The 13352-nt window shown below is 39.8% G+C and overlaps 1 protein-coding gene across 11 annotated transcripts in view; it reads left to right on the plus strand.

The window, feature by feature from the left end:
• MAST4 (microtubule associated serine/threonine kinase family member 4) overlaps positions 1-12313 on the plus strand; it is a 307197-nt gene extending 294884 nt beyond the window's left edge. For all 11 annotated transcript variants that reach the window (XM_069776435.1, XM_069776436.1, XM_069776437.1 and 8 more), the window contains 5 exons: positions 163-392; positions 2237-2359; positions 4150-4286; positions 4995-5176; positions 6003-12313. In XM_069776435.1, coding sequence (XP_069632536.1) covers positions 163-392; positions 2237-2359; positions 4150-4286; positions 4995-5176; positions 6003-9877 — 4547 coding nt within the window. In that variant the 3' untranslated portion in view covers positions 9878-12313. The remainder of the gene's footprint in view (positions 1-162; positions 393-2236; positions 2360-4149; positions 4287-4994; positions 5177-6002) is intronic.
• Positions 12314-13352: the final 1039 nt, after the last annotated feature.

A 13352-nucleotide genomic window follows, 5' to 3' on the forward strand; every position in this document is an offset into this window, starting at 1 on the left:
CTCATTCACTAAGATACACACTGACAGAGGAGAGAGTTTTTGTGCAAAGGCAATGATATATTTTGACACAAAGACGTCATAAAACTAAGCCAATTCCCTATTCTGTGTCTGTATTTGTGTGTGCTCAGAATGTACTCTGATAGGCAGATTTTTTTCTTCCAGATGTGTTTGGTGTTTCTCCTTTGGGAAGTCCTATGTCTCCTCATTCCCTATCATCTGATCCTTCATCCTCCCGAGATTCATCTCCCAGCCGTGATTCCTCGATTGCTGCTGCAAGTCCTCATCAGCCAATAGTAATTCACAGTTCAGGAAAAAAGTATGGCTTCACCATCCGAGCAATCAGGGTTTATGTGGGTGACAGTGATATCTACACTGTGCACCATATTGTTTGGGTAAGATAATATGGTTTTTTGCTTATATACAGCCAAAGAAAATTGTAATGATGCATTTGCTTTTGATTTTTGTACCTATGGTATCTGTTTGTTGACAATTACTGTGTAAATTGTGAAGTTGTGCCAAACAATTTTCTTAGAATGAAATTTGTGCCTGTACACAAGATCAGTGTTGGCTGTAGGGATGACACAAGCCACCTTTTGGCAGAGGTGGTACCTACATATGTTGTTGACCTTCTGTGTGGGTCACTTTCACTTTTGGGAAGTTTGGCAATTGTGAACAGCCATGTCTAAGTTCAGAGTACTGCAGCTTAGAAAACCAAAGGGGTGGTGCAGCCCCTCTTTTATTGAGGGCAGGATCTGCAAAACTAGGAGATTGTAAACAGAAATTGTTGAAATATACATGGAGTTTATTAAACTGCATCAGCTAAGGGATTCCTGAAAGTTCACAGTGTTTTACTAGACACAAGTAGGCTGATTTCAAGCACTGACTTTCTTCTGTGTAGAAATGTGCAAATCATTTGGAATTGTGAATGTCTTTGAGGATTCTATGGCACAGGAAAAAAACTGACTGTCTTGAATAAATCAAGTATTTTTCATCCTGTGTTCACTACTGATTTGAACGAAGTGGGAGACAGGCTAAAGGAAGAAACCGCAGTTCTTGCATTTAATTGGTTATCAACTTCCTTAATTATAAATGAAATATATTTATGTAAATATATATATATTTATATTTATTTTATAATTGAGGTTGATAAGTTACATATTTTATATAATTTATATTTTATACACACATAAATAGTGTGTGCGTGTGTATGAACTAAAATATTTCAACTACCTTAAAATAATTTTGAAAAACTGATTACAAATATATCAAAAGCTTTGAAGTTTTATATAGTGCTTTGTTTTAAATATGTATTGTAGGTTTTGAAGTAGCAGTGCTACTGATGTGATAGTGTATTACTCATTTTTCATTCATGTTGTTTACTTCTCAGACCTTTTAATCCATCAAGAACATTGAATCTGGAGAATGAAGTACATTTGATTGATAATGGAATACGTAAAAAAAAATTGGATTTCTTGCCAGAAAGAAATTTGGTGTAGCATCACATCAGTGAAAGGAAGGGGGGAAAATAGTACATTGCAGTAAAAGTGAAACCTTGGCTTTTTTTTAAAATACTATAGGTTGGTTGGGTTTTGTTAGCTCTGTAAGCACTGTAGGCTTCAGTAGTGGCTGCATTAATTACAATTCTTCAAAAGCTTATTTTAAAATATAATAAATTATTTAAGCCACTGTCAAAATAATTTGCAATTCAGTTTGTTTTGGTCCTTCATCACCTTTGTGCTGCACTGTTCCCTCTGATGAGCAGCCTGGTGAATTTGAACCAAATGAAAACGATTCTTAACTACATGGTGAAGTTAATTTTTATCATTATTTGGGTACTGCATGTGACCACTGCCTTAATTACATCAGTATTTCTCAGTGTCGGATGCTAAAAATCTCAATTCAGTTCTGAAATTTTGCTGTGGGGAGTGAATCACCTCTTTGTCATGCATGAAAACTGCCCCGCTATGCAGAGCTTACTTAATATCAGTGGCAACAAGCAGTGTTTCAGTGAGCTTTGAAACTATTCCAGGCCCTGTCTAATTATAAAGTTTGAGTAAGTAGTTGATGGTGAAATGTCTGGTCTGATTTTTCTTCTTTTCTTCCTTTATATAACTTAATATCTCTTAAGTTTTCTTCATTGCCAACTGGTTTTATAGTAAGAGTTCATTAAACAAAGCCTACTCTTGAAAGTATGAAGGTTAAACAGGAGTCTGTTCTCTCCATCTCTGATTTCCAGAATGTGGAAGAAGGAGGTGCAGCTTACCAAGCAGGTTTAAAAGCTGGAGACCTGATTACTCATATCAACGGAGAGCCAGTCCATGGTCTTGTTCATACAGAAGTCATTGAGTTGTTGTTAAAGGTAACTCTTGGACAACTGGGATACAAAAGCGCTTGCTGTTTTCACCAAGGATTGAGGGGTTGTTTGTTTCCCTCAGAGCTTAGTTATCAGATTTTTGTTGTTGTTCAAGTACAAACTCTAAGCTACTACTGCACAGATCTGGAGGAAGGTCAATTATTTCATATATCCTGCTAAGGTTTTAGTTTCTCTGCAATAAACTGACACTTCTGCTGAGATAGCTAAAGTACATTCGAGGCACTGACACAAAGAAATTACTGTCTCAAAAAATTTGACATTTTCAATGTCACTTTGGCACTTTCTTGAACTCCCCCATTTTCATCAGGTAATTCAGGCTTTTGATGATGATGCTACTTCTCATTTTCTCCTTTTAAAGTGAAATCAATGAGGAAAAGTGGAAACAAAGAATATTAAATATTTTCTTGCTTACTGTACATGAACTTGCCTTTCATAATCTTAAGGCCCAGAAGGTTTTTGTCTCATATATAGCCAGGCATGTCCCACAGAGCTGCTTTGCTTAATGAAGTTCTGATCCTGCAGTTGGAGTTTTATAAATAATCTATCACGTTTTTTTCTTGGGGAGTTTTCCAAGGCCTATCCTGTTGGAAAATTACAGTTTTTCCTTAAAAACAAACAAACAAAAACCCCAACTTTTTTAAATTAATGATAGTGTCTTAGTTTGTCACTGTAGCTTATTTTATTGTAGTTTTTTTAATCTTTTCAGCATAGACTCACATAGGTCAGAGTTCTTTTAGACAGCTGTATGTTTACTTCTACAATATTACTAACAATTTCTGGTGTTACATGCAAAGCTTTGTCTGTCAAAGGGAGTAGTTAGTTAGAAGATTGGAAAGCAATGAAGTAATGGGGAAATATAAAGAGCTGAGGAAAGATGCAAAATACACTTTTCATTAAGTCTTATTTTCCTTCTCTGAAACCAAGAGGAACTTCCAAGTTTTCCAATTTTGCAAGAGATGTGTAAGAGAAAATTCTGTAACTTATGGCAGTTGGTTGTGCAGTTGTTTTCTGTGTCAGGTACAGGAAAAATAGAAACATGACAACCCTGCACACTACTTGCAAGAGCAAACTCAAATGGGAGATTGTTGTTTATCCAAATGTGCTGTACTATAAATGAATTTGGGCTATTAGAATTCCTTTGAGTAGAAGTTCACTGTAGTGGTGTACAGTGCTGGGCAGGAGGTATGGATTTTTAAAACATAATACAGATATTTCCAGTTGGTTTTATTTATTAAGTCATCTGTTCATGCAAACAGTCCTAAAAAGCTTAACTTCATTATATTTTTTTATCTCTTTTGAACAAGATAACAGGATTGTTTGGGATTGATGATGAAGATTAAGTTTTCTCCTCCATTTCATCATCATAACTGTCGGTATCCTGAGACATGAATGTCCAGTGAATGGACCACTGTGCAGTGACAGCTGTTCTTTGTGGGAAAATAGGATGTTTCTGTAGAAGCTTTCATCTTGAAAATTGCAGTCTTTGTCAATCTTTGGTCTCCTCCTGTCTAGCTACAATTATTGGAATTTCTCCTTGTCCCAAAGCTGGAATGGAGGAAGTTTAGGAAATTTGGCAGAATTTGAGAATTTTCCAATCATTTTTTAGCTGACATAAATTAGCCTGGCAACATCTGCATAGGGCTTCCTACACTGCCAGCTCTTACTCTGGTGTTGGAGTTCTGTCTCAGTGCATTTGCATTTGTAGTGTAGCTTCAGTTTGAGGCAAGTTCGTGTTGTTTTGTTCAGACCTAAAGGTTCCTCCTCCATTTTGGCAGAGTGGCAACAAAGTCTCGGTAACAACAACCCCTTTTGAAAACACTTCCATCAAGACAGGACCTGCGAGGCGAAACAGCTACAGGAGCAGAATGGTCAGGCGCAGTAAGAAAACCAAAAAGAAAGAGAGTTTAGAGAGGTGAGTAATCCTTTTGTTTCATGGTGAATATGTTTCCTTGTGTGTGTGTGTACACATAATAATTTAAAATATAAATGTAATACAGTTGTCTCTCATCTTCTTCACCTTCTTACATTCTTCTATGAGATGCTATGTTGTGACATCCTTGCAATCCTGTTTTGCCTAAACTAGATCTGTTAACATAACCCCCAAAAATTTTGCACAGCACACACATAGATATGGGGAAGAAAGTGAATAACTGAGGTTGCATCTTAATCTGTTTTTAAGTATATCTTTTTGTACTTGTTTAATTGAACTTTCTAGTGCGAAGTTTTTGGCCATTTTTGGTTTGGTCATAAGTTTATGTGTATTTTGTAAATATATTGCTAGTGCTTTATAGATATGCCATCAGTTTGGTGGGCTCTTAAATTAAGAAAATGAAGATTTATACTCATAAGGAGCTAACCATTCTTCTGAAATACAGTGACTAAATTTTAGTACAAATAGATTTAGTTACAATAGCTATCCCACCTATTAGCAAATCAGGATATTTTCTAAACTTCACGCTCTGCGTTGTGGTTTGCTTTCATGTAAACATACATTTAATATTTGCTTTTCTGAGGGTAATGGGAGAGGGAAGCAATGTCAGCTAGCAAGAGTTTTGCCTGTGGTAATAGTATCTTCTGTGCAGCTTAACTTCTGATTAATGCTGTGTTCTTCTCATGCTAGGAGAAGATCTCTCTTTAAAAAGCTGGCCAAGCAACCCTCTCCTCTTCTTCACACAAGCAGAAGTTTCTCCTGTCTGAACCGATCACTTTCATCAGGGGAGAGCTTGCCTGGGTCTCCAACCCACAGCTTATCTCCCAGATCACCTACCCCAAGCTACCGCTCTACTACTGATTTTCCATCTGGTGAGTGTGAAGGCATGGAGGGCACAAGAAAAGGACTTGAAGTGTATTCTACTTCATGTGAGCCCCCCACTCACTGCTAACAGTAGTCAGCTCTGACAAGCATAGTCATTGAACAGCTGGTTTCTGTCTGGAAAAGGGAAAAAGATTCCTGATGCAAAAGCAAAGGTGTTTTCATGATACAGAAGCTCCTAAAAGGAAACAGTCTGCTAGGTTAGTCCCAGAGTTTAAATCCAAGTCCAATGGCTATAAGGTGAGTAATAAACAATCCAAGCTTGGGGTAAAAGGTAGAATCTTGCCTAGGAGAAGCTAATTGATAAAAGAATGAAACTGAGGAAGAAGTTGCTACATAATGGAACTAGCATGGGCACTCATGAATGCGGATTTATTGCTGAAAAGATTGGCTGGGTGCTGAAATATGCATCTTTCTGGCTCCTAAAAGCCTGTCCCTTTTTCCTGTCTTCTGTCATGATTTTAGCATGTACTGAAAGCAACTGCTGTTGTACAATCCCTTGGCAAAGGTAAATTATTTGGAAAGCCTTGATCAATGCTTTGAAGTGGCAGAAAGCATTAGCTATTCTCTTTAAATAGAAGTAAGTGATAACTCAAAGGGGATGAAGGAACAGAGGGGGAAGGAGAGAAATAGCAATGTAATTGGAATGGTGAGGGGTTTACAGCCCAGTCACTCAAAAACTTCCAAATTTTGGAACATTGTGGCAGCTGGCAGCACGCAGGCCTTCTGGACCAGTGAAAGTTCTGTGTCTCACTGAGCATTTAGACAAGATTAAAAAAATCTTGCTAATTTTATGTTTGTGTGTTCTTTTTGTAGGTACTAACTCTTCCCAGAGTAGCTCTCCTAGTTCAAGTGCTCCCAATTCTCCAGCTGGTTCAGGACACATAAGACCCAGCACTCTTCATGGCTTGGGTCCAAAGCTTGGTGGGCAAAGATACAGATCAGGAAGACGCAAATCAGCTGGCAGCATTCCTCTCTCTCCTCTTGCACGGACACCTTCTCCAACACCCCAGCCAACATCCCCTCAGCGATCTCCATCACCATTGCTAGGACATTCGATTGGAAATACAAAAATAGCTCAATCTTTTCCTAGCAAAATGCACTCCCCTCCAACTATCGTAAGGCATATTGTTAGGCCAAAGAGTGCAGAGCCACCAAGATCCCCACTGTTGAAGAGAGTCCAGTCTGAAGAGAAACTTGCACCCTCTTATGGCAGTGATAAGAAACACTTATGTTCACGAAAACACAGTCTCGAAGTGACCCAAGAAGAAGTGAACAGAGAGTTGTCCCAAAGGGAAGTAACTCTTCAGAGCTTGGAGGAGAATGTATGTGACATGCCATCACTCACACGAGTCAGGCCTGTAGAGCAGGGCTGCTTGAAACGACCCATCTCCCGAAAATTAGGTAGGCAAGAATCTATCGATGAGCTAGACAGAGAGAAGCTGAAGGTCAAGATAGTTATGAAAAAGCAAGATTTTTCTGAAAAAGCAAATGCTGCTATACATGAACCTAGCAGTGAACCAGAAAATCCCAATACTTTAAGATTGGAAGAAAGAGACAAAAAAGCATTCCAGAAGGTATTGGAAAGATCAAATCAGTTTGAAACAAAAATTGTGGCTTTGGAGACCCAGTCAGCTGGTGGCATACTGAAAGACACCCTTCAAAAGAATGCAAACTTGCGATCAAATGATGGTGTTGCTTTAGATGCACAGATGTGTCATGCACATCCACCTAACGAACCCAATCATATTTCTTATGAGTTCAAAAGAATTTCCCCTCCATGTACACTGCAAGATGTGCTACCTCAGTCCTCTGAGAGGATGCTAAGTGGAAAGGGAGAAAACACAGATAAAAATGTACCAACAAAAGAATTTGTCAAATTTGAAAGATTAGACTGTAAACTTGCAAATATTGATTACCTTAGAAAGAAAATGTCCATTGAAGAAAAAGATGACAGTGTCTGTCCAGTGCTAAAACCCAAATTGACATCAAATGTTCATGAATCCCTTCAACTTAATACAGGCAGACCCATAAACGTACAGCAGGACTCCACTGCAGGTGCTGATGGTAGAGCATTTATTGGCAGTGCACATGCTGCTCAGATCAGCTCAGTTTCTTTTGTTCCTCTCAAGACCTTGAATGGCCGAGCGGACATAAGTGTGGAAAAATCAGCCCTTATTTCCACTGAGGCTCCTGTCAGAAAAAGTCCATCAGAATATAAACTTGATGGGAGGTCTGTTTCCTGTTTGAAGCCAATAGAAGGCACACTAGACATTGCCTTACTTTCTGGACCACAGGCTTCAAAGACTGAACTGCCTTTGTGCGTGCTGCCAGAAGGACAGAGCACCAGCAGTGATGGGGGATCTCCTAAACTCCCAGCACCACAAGGGAGTGGTGGGAAGGCAGAGCTGCCCTGTCAGAAAGAGCAGTTGTTAAGCTATTCAAAATCTGGCAAAGGCAACATATTGGAGCCTCAGGTTCTGCAGAGAAGCAAGAGTTCTCCAAATCCACCAGTCATTCCTGTGGCTGCAGAAGTAATGACAGAGAAAAAGGTTTCTAGTCCAGCTACTAAAGGCAGTATTTCTGTTATCGAACCTGTTCAAAAGAAGGACACTTCCCCTTCAAAACAGAAGGACAATTCAGTGGAGGCAAAGTCTTGTGTTATTCAGAGTCAGAGTGTCAAAACTACTCAAACATGCTCCAAACTTTCTGCTGTCCAAAGCACTCCTGAAAAAGCTGTAGGAAAAGAGAAGCAAATACAAAAAGAGTTGCCTGCCAAACAGCCAGTAGCTCAGAGAAGTTGTGAGCCTGTCCCTGCAAAGGTGGAGGTGATCAGGGAGTCATCTCTGAAGGTGTCTGTCTCGGATGTCCTGATAAAGAGCTACTCCAAAAGCAATGAAAAAAATTGTGCTGATTTTGCCATTCCACCTCTGGTGCAAGGAAAAATGCAGGCACCTGGCCTCAAGACACAACCTAAGGATGGCAGAGAATCACTGAAACAGCTAGGCAAAGATGACAGCAGTGTTGCTAGTAGTTTTGTGGAAAGGGACATAACCAAGCAGAAAGTTCTCAGTGAGTCTAAGAAAGTTATCGCAGAGTCAAAGAGTGAAGCTCTTCTATGCAAACGGCCCATGCAACCAGTAGATTGTGATCCTAAAAGTGAGAAGTCTACACCAGTTTCCTGTGTGCAGAAGGACAATGCCAAAGATTTAGGAAAGAAAGATCAGAAACAGTTCACTGACGTAAGGCTTCAAACTACTGAGAAAGAGCAGTCCAGCCAAGTTCCTTGGCAGCAACTTAATGCTTCAGGCTCCCCTGCTGTGAGAGACACTGTAAGCAGAAACTGTGCTGTAGATGTTCATGTAGGTGTTCAAGAACATGTGAAGCCTGCTGCCACCTATGTGGAAAGCAGCAGTAATAAAAACAGGCCAGCCTCTGATATGAGTTCCTCTAAGTCTAAGTACTTGGATAAGCAGACATCACAAAAAACATGCACTCCAACCGTAAAAGAAAAAGAAACTACTATTCAGGTGTCTACCAGCTCCCGGAAAGATGGGAAACATGCCAGTAAAAATGTGCTAGATCCGTTTTCCTCTGTTTCAGGGTCATTGAGAAAAATGAGCAATGAACATGTGCAGGCCGAAAGGCCTGTGAGTTTGGAGCATGGCTCAGTAGCCACCCTCCAAATGAGCAGCATCACTCCTGACACCAAACCCAAATCCTCTGCTGTCAGCCCAGTACCAGCAGGCTCAGTGAGTTCTAAGCAGGTGCAGAGACAAGAACCAGCAGGCTTCAGGGAATCTGCTGATCTAAAGCAACTTCACCTCAGTGAAAAACAAACCATGTCTCCAAAGTTTTCCACTGTGAAAGACTGTCTCTTGCTGAGCAAACAGGCAGACAGAAATCCTAGTAATGAGACGATCTCTGCAGACAAAAGACCAGAAGGAAAAATATGCACTGACGCACTTTATGTTCAGCTTGACAGTGGGAAAGTAGAGCGTACCCTTTGCCTTGCAAGCTGTGATGCCAGAGGGAAAGGAGCAGAAAAAGCAACTACAAGTAGCAAAAGCTCTCAAGATTCAAAAGGGAAAGGACAAGTTAATCAAAAACAGCCAGAGGATGCAAACAAGCAGACTGCAATAAAACATTTGTCAGCTGCCAGTGGGCAGAGTTTTTGTCGTGTGGCTGCAACACCAGGAAAGTCACTGACTTGTTCAGCCAATTTCTCTGAATGTAGACAAGAAGTATCTGTTTTGTCTTCTGCAAAGAGTGATGCACCTTCAGCAAAGGTTAAAGCAGGCTCACCTGAGCTTCCCGCAACCTGCAAGGAAGTAAATAAGAAAAGCACCTCTTCTGCAGGGAGCGGTAAGGCAGAAATGACTAAAAGTGTTTCACTGATGGCCTTGCACAGTGCTGCTGTTGTAGTAGAAGCCCACCACCCTGCTTCAAACCTTGGGGGGAAACCTGGAAATCAAGAAAAGTCTTTTTTTGTTAACACTGTGGATGTAAAGGGAAAAGATGCCTTTCAGGCTCAGCAGTCTGCTTCAAGAAAACAGAATGTAGGTAAAGATTTAACCAGGTCAGCAACCACACCCGACCGCCCTAACGCACTTTCTGACGACAAAGACTCAGCTCGGCAGCGGCGAGGAAAGGAAACTTTGCGGAGCAGTCCTCACAAAAAATCCTGTTAACTGTAAGACCTGGCAGGTGTGAATTCAAGACTAGCTGAAACAATGTCAATATATTAGACTGCCTTTAAACCAGCACTGTGTCGTGTCTTTGTGCGGCAAAGCTTTCATGTCTCTAAAGAAAGAGGACCGGGGATATATAAAGAGAGGACTTTTTTTCAAAATGCCTTCCCAATTGTAACCGGTAAAACTGTTACCATATAGTATTTGTACAAAAATACCTTTATAGCTGAGAGCTGTTGAAGAAAATATTTCCTCTGTAAATACCTAGCGATGTGTTTGGGGTTTGAATGTAGCATATATACTTTGCTGCTGATTGCATTGTTTACTCTCCCCTTTTTTAAGACAGTTGCTTTGCCACTTATTTGCCATACTCAAATATGAAACTGAATTATTAAAACTCAGACCTGCTGTGGACATGCACAAGCATTGGTCTGACTGGAAAACAAAAACAGGCCGCATTTTTACTTACTAAAAATCCTAGCTAGAGGTTAAAAAAATACTAGTACAGAATAAATACAGTGACTTATTGTGACTTTTTACATGTATTTTTAATAATCCAGTTTTGATAGTACTGTACGTGGCTGACTGCTTCACCAGATCTAACAGAAGACCTAACTGCATCTCCCTACTGCACAAAGCCTCTTAGAGTAGGTATCATTAAAGCTATGGGAGGACCAGTTGGTTATCAGGGTGTCCCAGCAAGACTCGTGTTCTCTGGTGAAATGGTGGTTCTTGCCTTGTCTATCGGGAGTGTGTTCTGTGACCTTCACCTCAGAAAAGGCTGAGACTCTGAAGCACATGCCATGTGCTCTAGTTTTTGCTGCAGTCCTCTCTTGAGTTCCTTGAGCTTTTTTAAATTTGGACCCTTACAGTGTGAGGCACAAGTATAAGCACATGACTTGCAGTACTAGTACGTTCATCCCTGTTTTTTAATACATATAGAGAATACATATTATCATGGCATATAGGTCTGCATCATTAGCTTCATACAGCTGTAGCTTTTTTCCTACATTATGACAAGTAAGGGGAAAAGGGAAAAAAGCAGTTTCAGTATCATATCTTCAGAAAAGTTCAGGACATCCAATACATTTTAATACGTAGCTGGGGCCTTATGTTGTAGACTTAACTTGCTGTTTTTAGCAAGTAATTCTGGGTTTCACATTCATTTCTAAATGCATTGAGTAGCTCCGTACATTTCATAACATAATCTTTATTTGTATGCAAAAAAAAAGTAAATACTGTAATTATAAAAGAAGCATTTTGTAACAAAGGAACCTGTTGGAGCTATTTGGTGCTAGAATGTGACTGTGTTTTTACTTTTGCTAAGCCTTATTTAAATTTTATATACTGTGGAACATGTAGACTTCAATCATTTTAGTGTGGAGGTATTTAGTTTGTTTTGAAGGATGAAAGGTAAAATTTGAAACATATACAGAAGTACTACAAAGTACCCTTGCAGATGTGTGTTTTTTAATGATTGGGATCAATAGAATGGGGGTTTTGCCTATTTCTGTTATATGTACCCACAGTAGAGCTAGGCCCATACTTGTTTCATCAGGTCTTACGGATTGTCTTTCTGTCTCAAAAGCTAGAAAATTGTTCATAAAAGCACAGTGTAATCTTGACTTGGAGGTTTGTATGGCAACTGACAGTGTGCAGAATTAAGTTCCCTCTGGTGAAAACTTTATTATACTGATTAGTTGAGTTGGATTACAGCAGACCTGTCATGGAAAGATAATATCACAAACAAGTCCTTCTGATTTTTCATGTGGCACTATAACATTCATACTGCCTTTGATGGGTTTGCAGAGGAGCTAGTGAGCAATGGGTAATATTTTTTGAGCAGCTCTACAGATAAATGGTCTCGACATTTACAGTTCATCTGTGCTTTGGCAGTTACTACAAATGAATGCTAATGCACTTCGAAATAACATTTCTGTCTGGGAAGTATTTCCTAGTTTACAGTCTTCTGTGTTTTTTCAACTATCCTCTTGTTTCCTTTAAAGCACACCTAGCTTATTTGTTTACAGTATACCTTTATGTATATTTTGTATAATTCATTATCACTTCTAATAAATAAGTTCTTTGCATTTTGGAAGTGTAATAGCGCTTAAGCTTGTGTTTATGTAGTACCTGTTTGTTGGTGTGTACCTTATCAGTGAGCTGTTAGAGATCCTCCTGCCTGTGTTCTGCTTGGTCAGTCTTTATGTGATTGTAGATCTGATGTGTTCTTTTGTAGACTTCCTGCTGTAGATTCCTCAGCTTACAAAAAAGAAAAAGGAAAGAAAAAAAATTATTAGGGTTTGTGCAATAAAGTGTTTGCAGTCTTATTTTCTCTAAGAAACTCCTTAATGGATGTCATAATTGTTGTATACTGAACACGATTATTTATACTTATGCAGTTGCATAACATTGAAATAAAAATTCAGCATGAAACGCTGTTGCGTTAGCATTTTTCCTTGAACTGCTTTCACTCCTGTAACTTAAGGCACATCTCTGCTCTACTCAGAGGCGGGCAGTTGTTTGTTGGTTGTTTTTGGTTTGTTTTTTTTTTCTCTGGGGCCAACTCATTGCACCCCTTAAGGCACATGCTGGCCAAGGATTTTGCATGAGGAAATGCAGTTGAGTCTGGAGATGGAGGAGGTATGTGGAGGATGGAGTATATCTGCATAGCTGGTATCTCATCTCAGGCAGTGGCTGGAACCACTGCTGTGCTGGTGGGTAGGTAGGCAGGGAGTGATGGTAGCTAACAACAGCAGTAGGCTATAACATGATGTTTAAATCTTTCCTCCAAAACATGTCATCATTCATTACAATAGGGCAGTATGTTTTTTTAGTACCTTCTCAAAATAGCCAATCTTTATTGTGTTTTTAATTTGTGCTGAAGTTTCAGCCTTAACAAATTCCTGGAGCATGTGTAAGGGCAATGTTTTCTTCAGTTTTGAAATCTCTACCCCTTGAATATCATAAAATCTCCCTTTATTCTTTTTTCTCAGAAGATAAAATGGATGCAGTGAACCAGATGGGGGAGATGGAGCAGAACACCTTAGTATCCAGTGGTTTCTTTGATGAAGAAAAATCCTTTTGGCAGAAGGAGCAGGACTTCTGCTCCCCTGATTTTCAACTTTCCACTTCTTGCAGAGGAGCAGTGTCTATTAAAGTACATGTGTCTTTACTGTTCCATTGCTGGTAGCTCTGCACAGCTGCCCGGCAGGGGGGGTATTTTTGTTCACGTTTTACTGTTGCATTGTTTTCTCTGTTTTCCCTCTGTACGAAACCAAGTGCAGCAGTGTTACAGCATCGCTTTTGCTGCTTTGCTCTCTGTTTGAAACCAATAGGTGAGGGGAAGCTGCAGGTCACCCCCAGCCCTTCCAATTTGCTGCAACCCAGCAGAAGGCAGGTAGTCTGCAAAACTGGTGCACTGGCAGGGGCTGTGATAAGGAGAGGAGAGCAGGCTCTGGCAGCTCAGGGAAAG

The sequence above is a fragment of the Haliaeetus albicilla genome, chromosome Z (genome assembly GCF_947461875.1).
Source record: "Haliaeetus albicilla chromosome Z, bHalAlb1.1, whole genome shotgun sequence".
In the NCBI taxonomy this organism is placed as follows: Eukaryota; Metazoa; Chordata; class Aves; order Accipitriformes; family Accipitridae; genus Haliaeetus; species Haliaeetus albicilla.